Source organism: Phyllopteryx taeniolatus, chromosome 6, assembly GCF_024500385.1.
Source record: "Phyllopteryx taeniolatus isolate TA_2022b chromosome 6, UOR_Ptae_1.2, whole genome shotgun sequence".
Taxonomy (NCBI): Eukaryota; Metazoa; Chordata; class Actinopteri; order Syngnathiformes; family Syngnathidae; genus Phyllopteryx; species Phyllopteryx taeniolatus.
The window spans coordinates 13,264,897-13,282,298 of NC_084507.1; the positions used below are offsets into that span (position 1 = coordinate 13,264,897).

Consider the following 17,402-nt stretch of genomic DNA (forward strand, 5'->3'; position numbering starts at 1 on the left):
GGGCACCAATAGACAAAGAACCACTCACACACACGTTACCCCCTATGGACAATATAATCTCAAATGAACCAACATGCATATTTTTACAAAGTGGAAAGAAGCCAGAATACAAGCAGGAGGAGAGTGTACAATTCCACATAGGGAGGCCGAAGCTGAGCTTTGAACCCAAAACGTCAGGACTCTGAGGCAAACACGCTGACCACTGCTCCGCCCTTTTCTAAACATGCATTTTACAAAATGTAACCACAATGGAGCAGTTGGCACCTTTTCCCACACCAATAGGAGGGTCCTTTTGGTCACAGACCGCCACTCACCCACGAGTGCCCCCAAAAAGGTTTCTGAAGAGCAATTCCTGTCACTGGTGTTTTAAAGGCACAGTTGCACTTCAATATTTTACGGCATTCATTTTCTACTCACTACTGCTTCAGCTTGTATTTAAAAATAGAGCACAAAATAGGAAATCTCCAATTACTTGTGTGTGTTTGCGTGTGCGCGTGTGCTAGCGTGCGTCACAGCAGTCCTAGGGTGGGGTCCCCTATACGCGGGTAAGACGTTAATAAAGCAAGAATTTGATTTTGACTAGAGAAAAAAAGGGTTATTTTAAGGACTGCGGTTTGAGCCTATAGAGAGCCGTTTGTTTAGGCTTGGCTTAGCAGATCATCTGGCTCCACCCCCTTCGCCATATTTCGTTCTGAGAGTGATGAAGTTTCTGGAGCAAATTAAAGGAGCATGTTGCATGTAAATTGTCATGAGAGAGAGGCTTTCACTACATCTTCTTTTAATAACTCATCTTCCAATTTAAGCCTTTGTAAGGCACTTGTGGAAATAGTTTGAAGCACTTAATCTAAATTATAACAAAATCAGATATAGGATAGAAATTAATCTTTTTCTGAATTATAATAATGACATAATAATAATCATTTACATAATTACTGTATATTGCATTACAATAATATATCATGAATGGATATTTGATTCTTCTTTTGATTCTTTTATTAGTGGAGTAGAAGTGGAAGTAGGAAAAGTAGAAGTAGACTAAAGTGGGCATGGTGGTGGAGGTATTGGAAGTAGATGTAGACGTGGAAGTATTGATGTATTATTTATGTATCTATTATAAATAGTGAATTGTATAATTCTTAAGATATGTGATAATATAGTATATTTAATTTTGGATACTTTGTTATTAGCATAATGTCTTCATTTATTGGTTGGCAGAAAAGTAAACCACACAATTCTACTTTCTAATGGTGAGGTGTTAAGGGTCCCTTTTGAACATCCACTTAAGTTAGCAAATATGGTTCCGTTCCCAATATTAATAACACGTCTGGGTTTGTCTTCATTGCAGAACTATTCCACTTGACCATAGTCATCTTGCAGGAAAACCCCCGAAAGCAACAGGCTGCATGTTTGGTGTTACATGTCTGCTGATCGCATTTTCCCATTATGGGATTGCTGTGCAGTATTATTAATTGGAGGAAATCCTTGTGTGAAGGCCTAAGCATCTTTCAAAGGCTTTAGTCCACTGACATACACATTACACAGAGACTGAATGAGAGAAAACACAATGGGGAATGTTAGGGAAAAGCCAAAAGTAATAGTCCAACACAAGACCTACCAGGCCATGTTGATGGCGTATGCGGTGCGTGTCTCTCTTCCCTCCTGGCGGCTGATGTTCTTGGCCGCCTCCACCACCTCCTGTGTGGTCTGGTAGTCTTTCAGGGACCACTCGTGGACCGCCACCTCACCATACTGCAGGATTCCCACCTCAATGCACGCACACACACAGACACACATGCAATCGTATTACCTTTGTAATGTGTAATTGATGAAGGTGACTGTAATCCCAACCCTTAAAGGCCAGTTTTAATCTTTTCGATCTAACGGCTCACACGGCACATAACATACCGGACCCCACGACTACAGTGGACGTCTGACATCAGAAAAAAAAACCTAGCCTTACATTTAGCTTGAAAACACAATTAGTTGTAAGAGAGAAAAAAAAAAAAAAACAGTAATAAAACAAACCACAAGAAGTCCCCATTTTAAGCAAACAGCAAGTTGGTGGAATTTTGGACTTCATTGAGAAACCAGAGCTATTTCCTTTACACCCCACATTGCCTGTTTCTCTTATACACCCCCTCCCCAACCTCCCTCCATTTCTCCACTGCCTCAAGTTGGCCTCCTTTTGCCCCTTGATGTCACAGCAGCAATCCATGTGTCCCATATTTGCCAAATTGCTTCTTTGTACGTGAGCATGCTTTGGCTCAATTAGCTTGTCTCACAACTTTCCATTTTCAAATGGCCCTAATGTGGTACAATTTGGAGCGCTACCAAAATGTTTAGAGCTAAAAAAAAAAAACTTCATCTAAAGGATTCAATTCACAAGTGTGTTTTGCTTTTTGTTTTGTTTTGTTTTGTGATGCTACCATAGAAGGGTACCTGTGATGGCAAAGAAGTATGGTAATACAAGCATTGCATCAATTAATAGACTAATTGTTAACTAATCTATTATCAAATTAATCGACAACTACTTTGAAAATTGATTCATTGTTTGGAGACATGTGCCCTGCGACTGACTGGCGACCAGTTCAGGGTGTCGTCCACCTTTCACCCGAAGTCAGCTGAGATAGGCTCCAGCGCCCCGTGACCCTGAACAGGACAAGCGGTGTTGAGAATGGATGGATGTTTGGAGACATTGTTTAACATAAAAATGTCCAAATCCTTCAGATTTCAGCTTCTGCACAGTAAATATTCTGAAATTTCTGTAGACCTCCATGAAAGCAGACTGATTATCTTTGTGTTTCATGAAAATAACACGTTTGCAAAAACAGCTTTTAATTTGGGAAAACAAGATTGGCAAAAATGTTGATCATACATTTTTTTAAAATTTTGTACCCTGCGATTGGCTGGCGACCAGTTCAGGGTGTACCCCGCCGCTTGCCTGGGATAGGCTCCAGCACGCCTGCGACCCTCGTGAGGAGAAGCGGATAATAATTTATGTTTGTGCATTTTCTACACAGTAAATTTGAAATAACCAATTCATCGATTCATTGACAGATTAATCAGGTATTCAAATAATTGTGAGCCCTCGATGATACCCATGAACTGGAATGCGTCTCTGTCCTGGCTGCACAGTTCGGTCAAAAAATGAAATGCATAAAGTATTGAGAGACTCACCACCCAGGCATAAGCAGTAAACTTCCCTCTGCACTGTCATGAATAACGTTAAGAATGACTACACAATTTGTTGTTACGTTAGATATTTACGTCAGTGATAACGCACTATGAGTGGGTGAGTGGTTTTATTTTATGAATTGGTTTTATTTCGCTGTCTGATGAAGTTGTTCTTTTTTCACACTTCTGATGGTTAAGTATTTGAAAAAGTACAGTGCATGAAGTTGACTCGCCTTTCCCTTCCTTTTCCTTTCCTCTCGTCACCTCCCAAAGTGCTTTTTGTCTGTCATGCACCATCGGAGGGTGAATAGTTTTGTTTAATTTTAGTTTTATGTTCTACTGAAATATATACTGCTTGACTTTTTAGATTTCTGTCTTTTTTTTGGAATGTTAAGGAGGAGTGCAATGGTTGAAATTAACGGGTCTTCCGTGAGCGTGCTGCCTTCGTCATCAAAGGGTGAGGACAGCACAGCCCTAGCCTGAGTGTTGGTGAGGAAACTCCTTGTCAAGACAAGCAGAACAATCCAATCGCGATACATCATATAAATCAAAATCTTTATCAAATTTACAGATTGCGCAGCAGATTATTTTCAACTTTGGAGTTCGGACCGTGCTCAGTCAAACTTGGGTTTTACCTGCATTTGGTCTGCGCTGATGTGGAACTTGCTGAGGATGTTGCTAAGAAAGCTCTGAACCTCATACCAGGGGTAGATGCTGTTGGAGCCATCCAGCACGATCACAATGTCCATGTATGTTGCACACCCTGGAAGACATTATTTCGTTTAGTCTGAGCGCTGTAGTTCTGAATGTGGCAATGTGTTTGCGCGTGATTACGTTGCGCTGTCGGAGCAATGGTCTCTCTTGGCTCGAGGTCGTCGCTGACAGAGGCGCAGATGCCGGTGCTGAACATGGACGTGCCGCACTCCTGAGACCACAGTGGTGCGCACGCCTGCCAAAAGCACACATATTGAACATCTCTACTAGCTCTACTCTCTATTTGACCGGTTTTCACTTCAATTCCTTTAAAGCAAGGTGGGGAGGGGGGGGGGGGGGGGGGGTGTCTAATGGTGTTCCCGTTCCAGAAATTGTCAACCGGTGGAGGGGGTTGTTGGCCCCCTGCCAGACAGGCAGAAGTGTAGCAAGAAGTGTAATTAAGATGAAAGTGCAACACACACACATTGGAGTATATCGGTGTGTTACGCCTTTAAATCTCGTGGCCTAGAGGGGGCAGTGTAGCGCTCTCTCTCTCGCTCGCTCTCTCTTGCTCTCTTTTTTTCCCAAAACGGTTGTTTCAAACCAACATGGCTGACGTCCTGTTCAATTTCTGGTATGGGTCCTTGAGCCTATTTTGTGTATCCTATCATAATAAATATGTACACCAAATGTCATGACGGCTTGTGAAATTGGCGCCGGGGGCATTTTAATTTTTTTTTAAAATAACTTTCCAAGGAGTGCTAATGAGTGAGTTTTTTGGGGGGGGGATGTGTTAGGAACCCCTAAAATACATACATTTTCACCAGAATACATGCGCTTGTAAAAACTGGTGAGTTTTTGAACACGTTGAAGCCCCCAAAAGGCGATGCATTGGTTGGAGGAATAATAATAAACAATGATTACAAGGTTACTCATTTTAATGTATAGCATGGATTATAATGAATTCCCAATATTTTGTTGTCAACGACTTACCATCAATACCAATACATGAAAAAAATTATACCATTCTATATAATTGTCCATAAATATTTATTGTTGGCAAAGATTGTGTATTTTGAACAACGCAAATACCTGAAAATAGAAAGTTCTAATAACAAAAGCTATTATAGAAACACACCCACTAGCTCCACTTGCAAAGCTGCTCTGACAAAACCGTTTGATTAGCTGAGTCGTGTCATGTTGGAGGAGTTACAATACACACGACTTGTCTGTGTATTTCCTGTGTGCGTACATTTACTACTGTGATGTCCAGAAAATCTGCACGGGGTCCAAATAAGACTACCGTAAATCCCGTAGAAGTTGAGCAGGTGTCATCAAAGTTAATGTCTGGAGTCCACCTATTAAGGAACTTTGTCCGAAGGTATCCTGCCGGTTGTTTGGTTGCGATCAAAAGGGTCGAACGTGCACAGATATGGTGTTTCGCTAAAAAGTGACTAAATAAGGGCAGGCAGTGAGCAACAACAATCATGAGAGGGAGTCAGTCATGGAAAAATCACAATCGTGTGGTTTGGGGGACAGAACATGGAGGCAGAGAAAGAAGGGGCGGACTATTGTTGTCATCTTGGCAGCGCTGAAACACCAGACCAGTGAGGCAATTTGGATTTAATTGAGCTGAGGGATAACTGGGGAGTGAGGGAGAGGGTTACTCGCGCACACAGAGACAAGTAAAAAGTAGGGGTGAAAGGGCAGGCGGAATAGGAGAAAGAGAAATATCCTGTCTTATGTTTTTGCCCTGTTATTACAGAAAGTGGATCAGTTGATGATGGAGAGCGAGAAGTTTAAAAGATGAAGAAAATCAACAGAGGTGCTATGGCTTTTTGTAGGTCTGTCATTAACAAAAGGCCGGAGACACATTCCGAGCCTGTTATAGACCTGACCACTGGCCTTAAGAAAAATCCGCACAAACACACACACACACACACACACACACACACACGCAAGTGGTAGTGCTGGCCATCTTTTCATGGACTATAAATGACCGATCTTCCAACAGCAGCAGTGAGTTGGCGGACGTCTGCAGACACACTGGCTTAACTTGACGCGCACAACACTGCACAGTGATTCAAACCCGGCGAGGGTCGTTGACACGCAAAATTACACGCCTGCAAGCTTTAGTAGTCGGTCCTATGTGAGCCAGCGGTCTCATATCTTGAACCAGGCTTTAAAGCAAAGGTTTTAGCACATTCAGCAGAACCTCCCAGTGTTTGAGAGCGGTGACAATGACGGGATTATTCAGGATTTTGAAGCTTTATTTTACATGTTGATTTTTATTATTATTATTATTTTTTTAATCATTCAAATTTGAAACGGTTGTTAACAATACTCCTCTGTGTGGTTTTAATTTAGAAGACATGCAGTATTTATTTTTGCTTTACAGGGAATTTAGGTTACAAGTTAGAGGTGTCTGTGATTGGCTGGTGACCAGTTCGGGGTGCACCCTGCCTCTAGTCCACAGTCAGCTGGCATTGGATCCATCACGCCTGCGACCCTAGTGAGCATAAGTGGTATGGAAAATGGATGGATGGAATTGGAGGTGTTGTTCTCAAATTCAACTGTCACAAAGGAAATTTAGAACAGGCAGAAAAAAAAGATAGTTGTATTTTATTCTATTTTATCCGGTATGTCATTTTTTTTAATATACACTATCTTGCAAAAGTCTTAGGTCACCACTAGTTTTGTTTTTACAATGACCCTTTTGCATAGCAGTCAAAATCCATTCAGCCGTCCTTTCACTTTGGAAAGCGGTTGGCCTCATTAAAGTGAGCTGGAGCCTATTCCAACTGACTTCAGGCAAGAGAAATGGTATATCTTGAACTGGTCGTCAGGCAAACGCAGTGCACAAACAGATGCACTCACATTCACACATATGGACAATTTAAAGTCTTCAATTGACTTAAAATGCAAGCCGGAGTGCCTGGAGAAAACCCATGGAAGGCCTGAGCGGTGATTCAAACCCTGCGGGTGATGTTGCATTCGGAGCACCAAAACTGAAGTACAACAAGGGTTAGGGACAGCCATACCAAGAGGCCATCGGGGGAGTCTGGAGTGAGGGTCATTCCCAGATGAGCGTTCTTCAGGTTTTTGGATATGTTCTGGAAGGCCACCTCCCCTGCGATGAATAGAACCAACAGTTCAGACCAGCAATCCTCCTCTCGGCATTCATGTCAAGGATGTTGGCTCTCACCTAAATTTAATTTGCTGCAGTTGGAGTTGCTGTCCTCTCCCATGGCGCATTTGTACACGTCTCCTTTCCTGTTGTTGGGAGGCCCGTCCCAAGGAGCGCCGACCAGCATTCTGCATGTGACACATTTGGAATGTCAGTTATCACCTGAGAGCACTATATTGTCTGTCCCGCATACACAAACTCACAATTTATCTCCCTCAATTTCATGCTGTAACACGGAAAAACCGAAGAGAGCGTCATCTGGGCCACTGAAGATCCGTGGATGTGTGACGTCAATGTTGAAGCACTGACAAAAGCCTGTTGGACAAAACACAGGTGATGAATGCACAGGGAACTCCAACCAAGCCAAGTATTGACCATTACTACTTAGCAAGGGTTCTCAAATTTTTTGGGGCCCAGTGATGCCTATAAAAGCGGAGATGTTTTTTTCTAAGGACCCTCTCATAATCCATCCATCCATCCATTTTCTGAGCCGCTTCTCCTCACTAGGGTCGCGGGCGTGCTGCAGCCTATCCCAGCTGTCATCGGGCAGGAGGCGGGGTACACCCTGAACTGGTTGCCAGCCAATCGCAGGGCACATAGAAACTAACAACCATTCGCACTCACAGTCATGCCTACGGGCAATTTAGAGTCTCCAATTAATGCATGTTTTTTTTGGGATGTGGGAGGAAACCGGAGTGCCCGGAGAAAACCCACGCAGGCACGGGGAGAACATGCAAACTCCACACAGGCGGGGACGGGGATTGAACCCCGCACCTCAGAACTGTGAGGCCGACGCTCTAACCAGTCGGCCACCGTGCCGCCCCTCTCATAATCCTAATACTAATTAAAGAGGAGTAGCATGTGCACCCCTAACTGCCATAGGATTTAAATTGTTACCGAGTTTCTGGGAAAGAAAGTTGCAAAGTTATGAGAATAAGTAAGAAGTTTGAGAACCATTGATATTATGTATGAACGTGCATACGTAGATATTAGTATACTGTAAACAGTGCCGCACATTTTCGATACCCTGTTGTTGTAGCGATTTTGGGCTAGTCTCCCACCAGATCCAGTTGTGACATAGCATCATGTAGTTTATATTTAATACAGAGCAGTGAGTCAAGTGCAAAAAATTAAAATAATGTATTTAACTTCATCCTTATAGTGGTGTTTACAGTAAATTTGTGTGTTTCTTTGTGACTTCGACTGTTTCCCACCGACACTCCCTGTCCTTTCTCTGCCCTGTGTGGCAGCTGAATGAACTTTTGCCAAGAAAGCAAATGATTGGGCCCCCCGAGTTCTGTTAAAACAAGGTCATCTACATTGCTGTACGATCTGGCGGGATAAAATTGTATTTAAATGATCAACTTTTACAATGAATCACATTCAGGAACTGTTTGTTGAGTGGTGTAGGAGGTTTCCATTGGAAAATAAAGTGTAAGAAAAATAACACATCAGACAGTAAGGGAGAGGAATGTTTTCTTTACCAGCTGTTTTTTTTTCATATATAAAAACACACAGACACCACTGCCACACCACAACTGACTAGAGGCTTTGTATGTACATGCGCTGCAGCCCAACTAAAAGCATTAGAATGCAAGTTATGTTTGTATAAAATACATGATGTGTTATGGTCTGCCCTGAAGCGTCCTAATAGGAACAAAATGCATGTTCCTTTAAGCTCAGTGAAAAAATGTGCAGTTGGAAGCCATGAATAAACAACTAAAGCATACTGTAGTATATTTTTTTTTTTGTCTTGTCTCTGGGGAGAGAAGACTGGCAAAGAGTGGTGGGAGGAAGAGGAGGAGGAGGAAGAGAGTGTAAACGATGGATAAACACGGCGACCAGTAGCAGCCTCTGAGGGGAAAAAGGGAGTTCAGTCAGGAGGTGAGGAAGGAAAGAGGGGGCAAAGCAGGGCAAGGGTGTGTTGGTTGAAAACGTTGAGGAGTATAGTGAGCCCCCTGTTGAGAAGCACAAGTCTGGCCTTCATTCACGCTGAGAGAAGACAGAGAGCAGCAAGATGGAGGACAGCTCGCTGGGTTTAAGTGAATAACTGGGTCATGAAAACGTCAAACTTTCAACCACTAAAACTATATCTATAAAAAAAATAGAGTATATCATTTTACCATACAGGGAAAGTAATATGTACAGTGGTGCTTTGACTTAGCCAACCTCTTAATAACACCACTATCACGTCGCAATTTTAGAAACCATCAATACTTTACAACAAACACAATATAACAGCATGAGACTGTGCCATGATCATCATTTGGAGAACTTCACAGTCAATATTGTGTTTAATAACATGACAAAAACACAGAACATTTTAAATCAAATACGTCATACTCATCAGAGATGCTGATTATGAACTGTATTAATGTGTGCAGATCGCTACAGATTCAGACGAGATTTGCAAGTGGGACTTGGCTTCCTCTGTTCAACCAATCAGAGAATGGAAAAATGTTCTTTTACGGCACGATGCTGGCCCTCTGAGGTTTACTTGCAATCTGATTGGTAAAAGAAACAGTCCTATTGCTAATATAGGTGAAGTTATATCAGACAGAGCTACTGATTCTGGAGGCAGATTAGACTGTCATGGCAGCTGAAATTTGATTGGACCAAAATCTAACATGCACAAGACCATACTGGAAGCAGTGTAGCCAAGATAAATGCTACAAAATGAAGAGAATAGACTGTTGGGAATAAATTAATACAATTTCATAGAACAAATATTAGAATTTAGGTTGTAAATGTAGGTCAGTGTTCCTGGTAGTGTTTAGGCCAGCAGAGAAGGACTTGCTGGCCCTGACCGCTCACCACTGGTATATGATGAAGTCTTCACCCACAGTGGATATAAAAAGTCTCAACACCCCTGTTCTAAAGGCAAGTTTTTATGATATAAAAAAAATGAGAAAAAGCCTACTAACTAACTGACCTTGATTTAGGTTTAATCAAAGGCAATTTAAATGTGCTGACTCCCATTTAACATGGTTTTGAAGGTGACTCTCAATACAGCCACATCTCCATTTATAAGACGGTGTGCAACCACAATATCTCAGTTATTTATTTTCACTGCCGCTCTTTAAAAGATTAGTTTTTTTCCCAGTGTTGTACATGTTATAGGTCACATTAATGATGATTTTTTTTTTTTAAGGATTTATTGTGGACCCATATTTTTTTTAATATCACAAAAGTCTGGCATTTGAAGAGGCGTGTGTAGACCTTTTATATCCACTGTACATCTCTTGGACCAGATCAACTGTAGATTGTGCATGTGTACCTAATGAATGTTTGCCACTTGTGGTTTTGCAGCATCCGGGTCCATACATGACATGCCCGACTGTATATGTAACCGTGATCCCAATGAAGAAGACCAGAATGCCGTCGCGGTGATTATACAGTACAGTGCGTCATGCAGCGCGGCCGCATGACCACAAACACACACACATTCCAATCAGGACGGGGAAACTGCATATGTCACTACGCTCCATCTCCACTCATGTCTTTCTCGTACCTGCTCATTGCACTTTATCGCTTTGTTTTTCTTCTGAACTATCGTCCCATTTTCATGACTGTGCTGCGGGCCAGCTTTCAGTAACCGAGTGTGGGTTCCAACTCGCGCTCCGCTGCTTGTACTTGTCCAAACCTCAAGTGACTTGGATGGGCCGCAGCCATCCTTGTGATTCCACACAGATGTTCCAAAGCGTTCACCAATGGGAACACCAGGGTGGAATCTTCCCTTTATGTGCCTTTCTTTAGTTTATATTTTAACAGATTATTCCCTTCAATTCTCCCTGCACTTTTCTTGTGGCTGCATCCACACCCAACTTTCCACAATAAGCGTCCCTGTTGTCTCCTTGATCCTCCTGCTCCGTTCACAAGCTATAAATGGCCTCTTTTTGTATGTCTCCCCATGCAATACCACAAGAGCCCCCTTGCCTTACAGTACACCACCCCATCACACTCCATATTCACCCCCCCATGGTTTATTTTGAGTTTACATATGACACAAACCCTAACCACAGCCTGTCTGACCATCCATCACCATGACGACTGGCTGCAAACATTTATCAAGTCAAACCGGGTCCAGATTCTTTGCAACCACACGTTCAGCTCCGGGCGCTATTGTAGAGTGTGTATGGTTGTAATTGAATCTCTCTCTCGTGTGTGTGTGTGCATAGAGTTTGACATGAGTGTGTTTGGACACATGCAAGAACATACAGTGGATCCCCCAAAGTCCAACGCTTCTCGTGGTACAATTTGCAGTTCATCCAAAATTGTACGGAAAAATGCGTACAAAAATTTGAATCTCAAATCGGAATCTTAGGTGATGTCACGCCAAACTTTGGCAAACAACTAAACCAGGGGTTGGCAACGTGTGACCCTTGGACCGCATACGGCTGCGGCCCACTGAGCATTTACATTATCAAGAGTCTGGTATTTTGTCGCATGAATTTACTCTCTCTAATTGGTTCATTAAAATGTATGTATTCAGTGTTTTATTAATCTCACTGAATAATTTTTTTATTGATTCATGTTAATATTAGTTTTTTTCCATATGCAGTGGCGCCTTGCGATATGAGTGACCTGATATACAGGTTCTTCAAAATACGAGCTATTATTCGGCTGATTTTTTTTTTGCTTTGACTTGTTAGGGCAGACTTGAGATACGAGCACTGTATGGTGGCAATGACTCCTCTCACCACACAATAAGCAGCAGTTTGGCAGATAGAATTCATCAATATTCATCTTCAAAATGAGGCTTCAAGTTATTTATCGCCACTAGCAGCTGAGGTTTACTGTCAACCTAAACATAAAACAAAGAGAATTACATGTTGTGTATTTAAACAACCACATTAGCCTGCTAGCTTCATGCTAATTCTAACACAAAAAGGGAAACGCCATAGGCAATGATTAGCATCTATGTACCGGTGTTATAACCTTTTAGGCAACAGATATTTGAACACAAACAGTGTAGCAACACACATAGTTAGACAATATAACAGTACTCTGTCATATATTCTTTATCCTCTGCGAAGATTGACTAATATTACTGCTGAGGATCTGTGACATATCCAGTGGCTCCATGTATATCTGTATATCTATCTTGTACTGCCGCCAGGTGGCCAAGGTGTGCACACCAGAAGGAGCAGGACAATGTGCATTAAATTGAATGAGAAAGTGTGACAGAAACAGTTTCTTTTTTATTCTATTGAATTATATTATTACTGTCTGGTTTTGTAAAGTACAATAATAAAGTGCAATTTTTCTCATTAAAAACATTACAAAATCTTGACGTCACCATGGAAGGGTATACCTACCAGTGATTCTGTTACCGTTGAGAATGAAAAAATAATTAAGTTTTCTATTTGCTTTAGTCCATTTTTTAATACAGCATAACTTTTGACACTTTAATGACAATTCATATTTTTTAAATGTTACTTTCAACATTACCTGTAGAGGTTCCACTGTGCTGCATGTTGTTGTCACTCAGAGGGAGTTTTAAAGTTCACGCTCCCCTCTTTCTCTCCTGTCTCTTGATGTCTTTTTAATTTAAGCCCTAGTGAGGTGTATGATTCCTCGATTAAAATACGCTTGCATTTCTCGTCCAGCCACAGATTGTCTCTCCATTATCTTGATTGTTTTATTCTCATCTGTCACCCTCTCGTGGGGAATGGGGGTTGAAAGAGGGGGCGGGGGGTCCATGGGAATGAAAGTCAGCTAGATTAAAACAACTGGAATTTATGAATGGCCACAGTGAGGCACACACACACACACACACACACACACACACACACACTGTAAAGGAAAAGAGAGCATGCCTGCTTCAAGCATCATGGGAGCTCTGTTGAAAGCATTAACATGATGCGCATACTTGCTCACCTACAGTATGCTCCTGTATGACACACACACACACACATGCAAGAACACTTAAATTAAAGCACAGGTTATGAAAACAGTATCCTCAAAAAGAGTTAACTTGATGCATCAAGTGTAGAAGCAGAGGAGCTGTTTTTTTTTAAAATTGGTTCAAATCATCCATCCATCCATCCATTTTCTGAGCCGCTTCTCCTCACTAGGGTCGCGGGCGTGCTGGAGCCTATCCCAGCTGTCATCGGGCAGGAGGCGGGGTACACCCTGAACTGGTTGCCAGCCAATCGCAGGGCACATAGGAACAAACAACCATTCGCACTGACAGTCATGCCTATGGGCAATTTAGAGTCTCCAATTAATGCATGTTTTTGGGATGTGGGAGGAAACCGGAGTGCCCGGAGAAAACCCACGCAGGCACGGGGAGAACATGCAAACTCCACACAGGCGGGACCGGGGATTGAACCCCACTCCTCAGAACTGTGAGGCTGACGCTCTAACCAGTCGTCCACCGTGCCGCGGTTCAAATCATATAATCATCATAATCAAATCAATTATTAAATCATATCAAACATCTCTATCTACAGTACAGGTCCATGTGACGAGTCTGTGTGTGTGAGTGTGTCTACATGTGTGTGCAGACAGGTAGCACGCCTTGCTCAACATAATTTGTCAGTATTATCGACGCAAGCTTAAGTGCCTGATGCCTTATCGGCTGCGTCGCTTTTTGGAGACAACAATGGTCTGTTTCTTTGCTTTCCCGCTTTGGGTGCGGGAGTGGGCCAACAAGGTGTGCGTGGTTGCTAGAGAGCAAGAGTGGAGTTTCATGATGTTCAACACGTGTCAACTTAGCTTGGGCATAATAATGGATTGGACCAATTCTGTTTGTGTGGCATTGAAAATTAAAGATGATTAGTCGATTGTTGGCAGCTCATTGCCCTATTGGTTAGCACTTCTGCCTCACCATTCTTAGGTTCTGCGTTCAAAACTCTGCTCAGGTTTTCTGTCTCATTTGCATGTTGTCATTGTTCTTGCGTGGTTTTCTCCAGGTTCTCCGGCTTCCTCCCACATTCCAAAAACCAGCATGTTAGGCTCATTTAAGACTATAAATTGTCCGTAGGTGTGAATGGGAGTGTGAATGCTTGTTTGTGTTTACAGTATGTGCCCTGCGATTGACTGGCGACCATAACATTGTGTACTCTGCATATTTCCCGAAGTCAGCTGGGATCGGCACCAGCTCACCCACGACCCAAATTAGGACAAGCACTACAGAAAATGGATGGACGGATAATTGATTGTTATTTTTGAATAGATGTGAGAGTCTCTCTCTGCATGTTCTGAACTCCTATTTGGGAGTTACGAGTGTCAACAAACTACCGTTCAAGGCAGAGTTACTGCCTCGGGGTGTTGTGATATCGGGGAGGTCTGCGTGGATATAGCTCATCGTCCAATAAATGACAAATGCAAAAATGCTGAAAAATGCTCAAATTAGCCCAGATCATTGGTATGTGCGTACACTGCTTAAGCCCTACATAAATGCAGACCTTCGCAATAGAACTCCCTCTACTACTCAATCCGACACTGGCCTGGAAACAGGAGTTCAGAGTTCAGAGAGAGCGAGAGAAATTTTCCCTTCCGTTGATTACAACCGTACAAATTGATGGATTTAAATAGACTGAGGCACGTCAGCTCTATCAATGCAAACCAGTTAATTGAGTTGACACAGGCTATCGAAGTTGGTATCTTAAAAAAATAATTCTGCCATCCAGAATGTACCCGATGATAACACAGTGGTACCTTGACTTACAAGGTCAATTCTTTCCATGACCAATTCCATTCATCTGTTCCAGCCTCCCAAAAAACAACAAATTATATAATTTACAGAGAAATATCACTCTACAATACTGTACTTCATAAAAACATACAGTAATGACAATATTAATTAGAAAGTAAAGAATTAAACCGTTTTTTTGCCACTTCAATGACCATTGTGCTGATCCTTCTGGTGTCCATGCCTTGGCCACCAGTGGGCAGTATAATACATGCATCCATCAATCCATACTCATAGTGCGTTATCACTGACGTAAATATCTAACGTAACAACAAATTGTGTACTCATCCATCCATCCATTTTCTGAGCCGCTTCTCCTCACTAGGGTCGCGGCCGTGCTGGAGCCTATCTCAGGTATCATCATCGGGCAGGAGGCGGGGTACACCTTGAACTGGTTGCCAGCCAATCGCAGGGCACACACAAACAAACAACCATTCGCACTCACATTCACACCTACGGGCAATTTAGAGTCGTCAATTATGTTGCATGTTTTTGGGATGTGGGAGGAAACCGGAGCTTAAAGTGTTGTGACATTGCAATACCGATGCTATTTATTAGCACATATAAGGTGTTTTGCAATCTTCATTAGCATTAGGCTAAACAGACTTAATTAAGCAAAGCAATATGGTTGTTTCAAATGGATGTAATTGTTTTTGTTCTATGTTTAGTTTGACAATAAAATGCAATGGTCGGAGTGGCAATAAACATTCTTTTTTTTTTAAAGAATTGTTCACTATCTGCCAAACTGTTGCATGTTGTGAATTGAGTAGAACTGACTACACAGCCCACCATACAGTATCTTAAAACTTTTGTTCACAAATTGGAGCAAAAAAAATCGTCCGAACAACGGCTTGTATCTCGAAAACTCGTAAGTTGGGTCACTCGTACCACAAGGCACGAGTGACCCAACTTGCTGTATGATGTTTTTTTTTTCCCTCATCTTGCATTAATATTTGAATAGAAGTTTGAATTAAAGTGGTGAAGGGTGTTACCTTTAAGAAGGATGATGCACCGCAAGCACAGCAGATATGTACGCAGCTCCATTTAGAACAACCAATGAGTCTCCTACAATGTCTTTATGTGTTTAAAAGTTAGCCTGGGCTGCCGGAAAGGCAGTGCATGTAAGTCCACCCAAAATAAATTCACGTTTCAGTGCTCTCCTCAGTGCAGGGATGCGTAAATTCCAGTGAAAATGTGCTGCAGTGGAATCTCGGTTGGCATTTCAGGTAATAGTGGAGGTGCTGGTGTTAGGGGGAATAATGTGCACTTCAGTGACCCATAATAATAATAAACTCCATGGAGCGCTCGTATCCAGTGAACGTGGTTAAACGACTAACACCTCCCCGAAGTGTCAATCAGTCAGTCATTGTTCGTCCGGAGCGCGCCTGTCAATCCACGAGTGTGCGTCAACTTGTGCGCTGGTCCTCTGAACAGGTCCTCGACAGAGCCATGATCTTCCTGCCGATTAACTTGCTAATGCTAATCACACACACAAAAAACAGCCCCCAGTGTCAGTGTGAGCTGCAGTTACGAACTTGTCACTGGTGTGGGTGAAAGAAAGAACGCATTTATCCTGCCCTTCCTTCCATACACCACACTCGTCGTCTCTGCAGAGCGCCAATTCATTCATGATGGCCAACCTCAACGTCTCTCTCTCTCTCTCTCTCTCTCTCTCTCTCTCTCCACCCCCTCTCTCTCTCTCGTTTGCCTTGCCTTCGTCACTTGTGGCTTGCTTAAATATATGTGTAAAAGAAGAGCGTTTTTTTCCCCTGGGAAACTGTTTATGCGAAGAAGGGAGGATTTTAAACAACCGGGGGAACCCCAACTTTAAGCTAAATCTATCTATCTATCTATCTATCTATCTATCTATCTATCTATCTATCTATCTATCTATCTATCTATCTATCCGTCCACCCATCTGTAGACTGCCGTTGTGTCAACTCGTACTGTAATTGATAATAAAAATAACGTTTGTCAATTGCGCTACCTAGTGGATATAAGGGGTACTGTGTCACAAGTGGAAATTTGTGGTCAACGGTATTTGGACAGGCGGCACGGTGGGCGACTGGTTAGAGCGTCAGCCTCACAGTTCTGAGGTGCGGGGTTCAATCCCCGTCCCCGCCTGTGTGGAGTTTGCATGTTCTCCCCGTGCCTGCGTGGGTTTTCTCCGGGCACTCCGGTTTCCTCCCACATCCCAAAAACATGCATGAATTGGAGACTCTAAATTGCCCGTAGGCATGACTGTGAGTGCGAATGGTTGTTTGTTCCTATGTGCCCTGCGATTGGCTGGCAACCAGTTCAGGGTGTACCCCGCCTCCTGCCCGATGACAGCTGGGATAGGCTCCAGCACCCCCGCGACCCTAGTGAGGAGAAGCGGCTCAGAAAATGGATGGATGGATGGATGGTATTTGGACAATTTTCTGGTTTCCTCCCACATCCCAAAATTTTGCATGGTGGGTTAAATGAAAACTCTAAATTGCCCGTAGATGTGAATGGTTGTTTGTTTATATGTGTGCCCTGCGACTGGCTGGCGACCAGTTCAGGGTGTACCGGAGGTAGCACAAACATAGAGCAAAGAATCAACTTGAAATTCCTGCTTGAGTTGGGGAAAGGCCACAACTGAGTGTCTCAAACTTCTCCAAGACAAAC

The 17,402-nt window shown here is 42.7% G+C and overlaps 1 protein-coding gene across 2 annotated transcripts in view; it reads right to left on the reverse strand.

Moving 5' to 3' along the window:
- Window positions 1-16,362, reverse strand: part of itga10 (integrin, alpha 10) — a 34,402-nt gene extending 18,040 nt beyond the window's left edge. The window contains exons 1-7 of one of the 2 annotated variants that reach the window (XM_061776441.1): window positions 15,746-16,362; window positions 7,258-7,369; window positions 7,073-7,182; window positions 6,909-6,997; window positions 4,009-4,123; window positions 3,810-3,937; window positions 1,616-1,764 (exon numbers count right to left, since the gene is read on the reverse strand). In XM_061776441.1, coding sequence (XP_061632425.1) covers window positions 1,616-1,764; window positions 3,810-3,937; window positions 4,009-4,123; window positions 6,909-6,997; window positions 7,073-7,182; window positions 7,258-7,369; window positions 15,746-15,797 — 755 coding nt within the window. In that variant the 5' untranslated portion in view covers window positions 15,798-16,362. Of the gene's footprint in view, window positions 1-1,615; window positions 1,765-3,809; window positions 3,938-4,008; window positions 4,124-6,908; window positions 6,998-7,072; window positions 7,183-7,257; window positions 7,370-12,505; window positions 12,891-15,745 lie in introns of those variants that run through there. The other variant, XM_061776442.1, reaches the window with a different exon arrangement.
- Window positions 16,363-17,402: the final 1,040 nt, after the last annotated feature.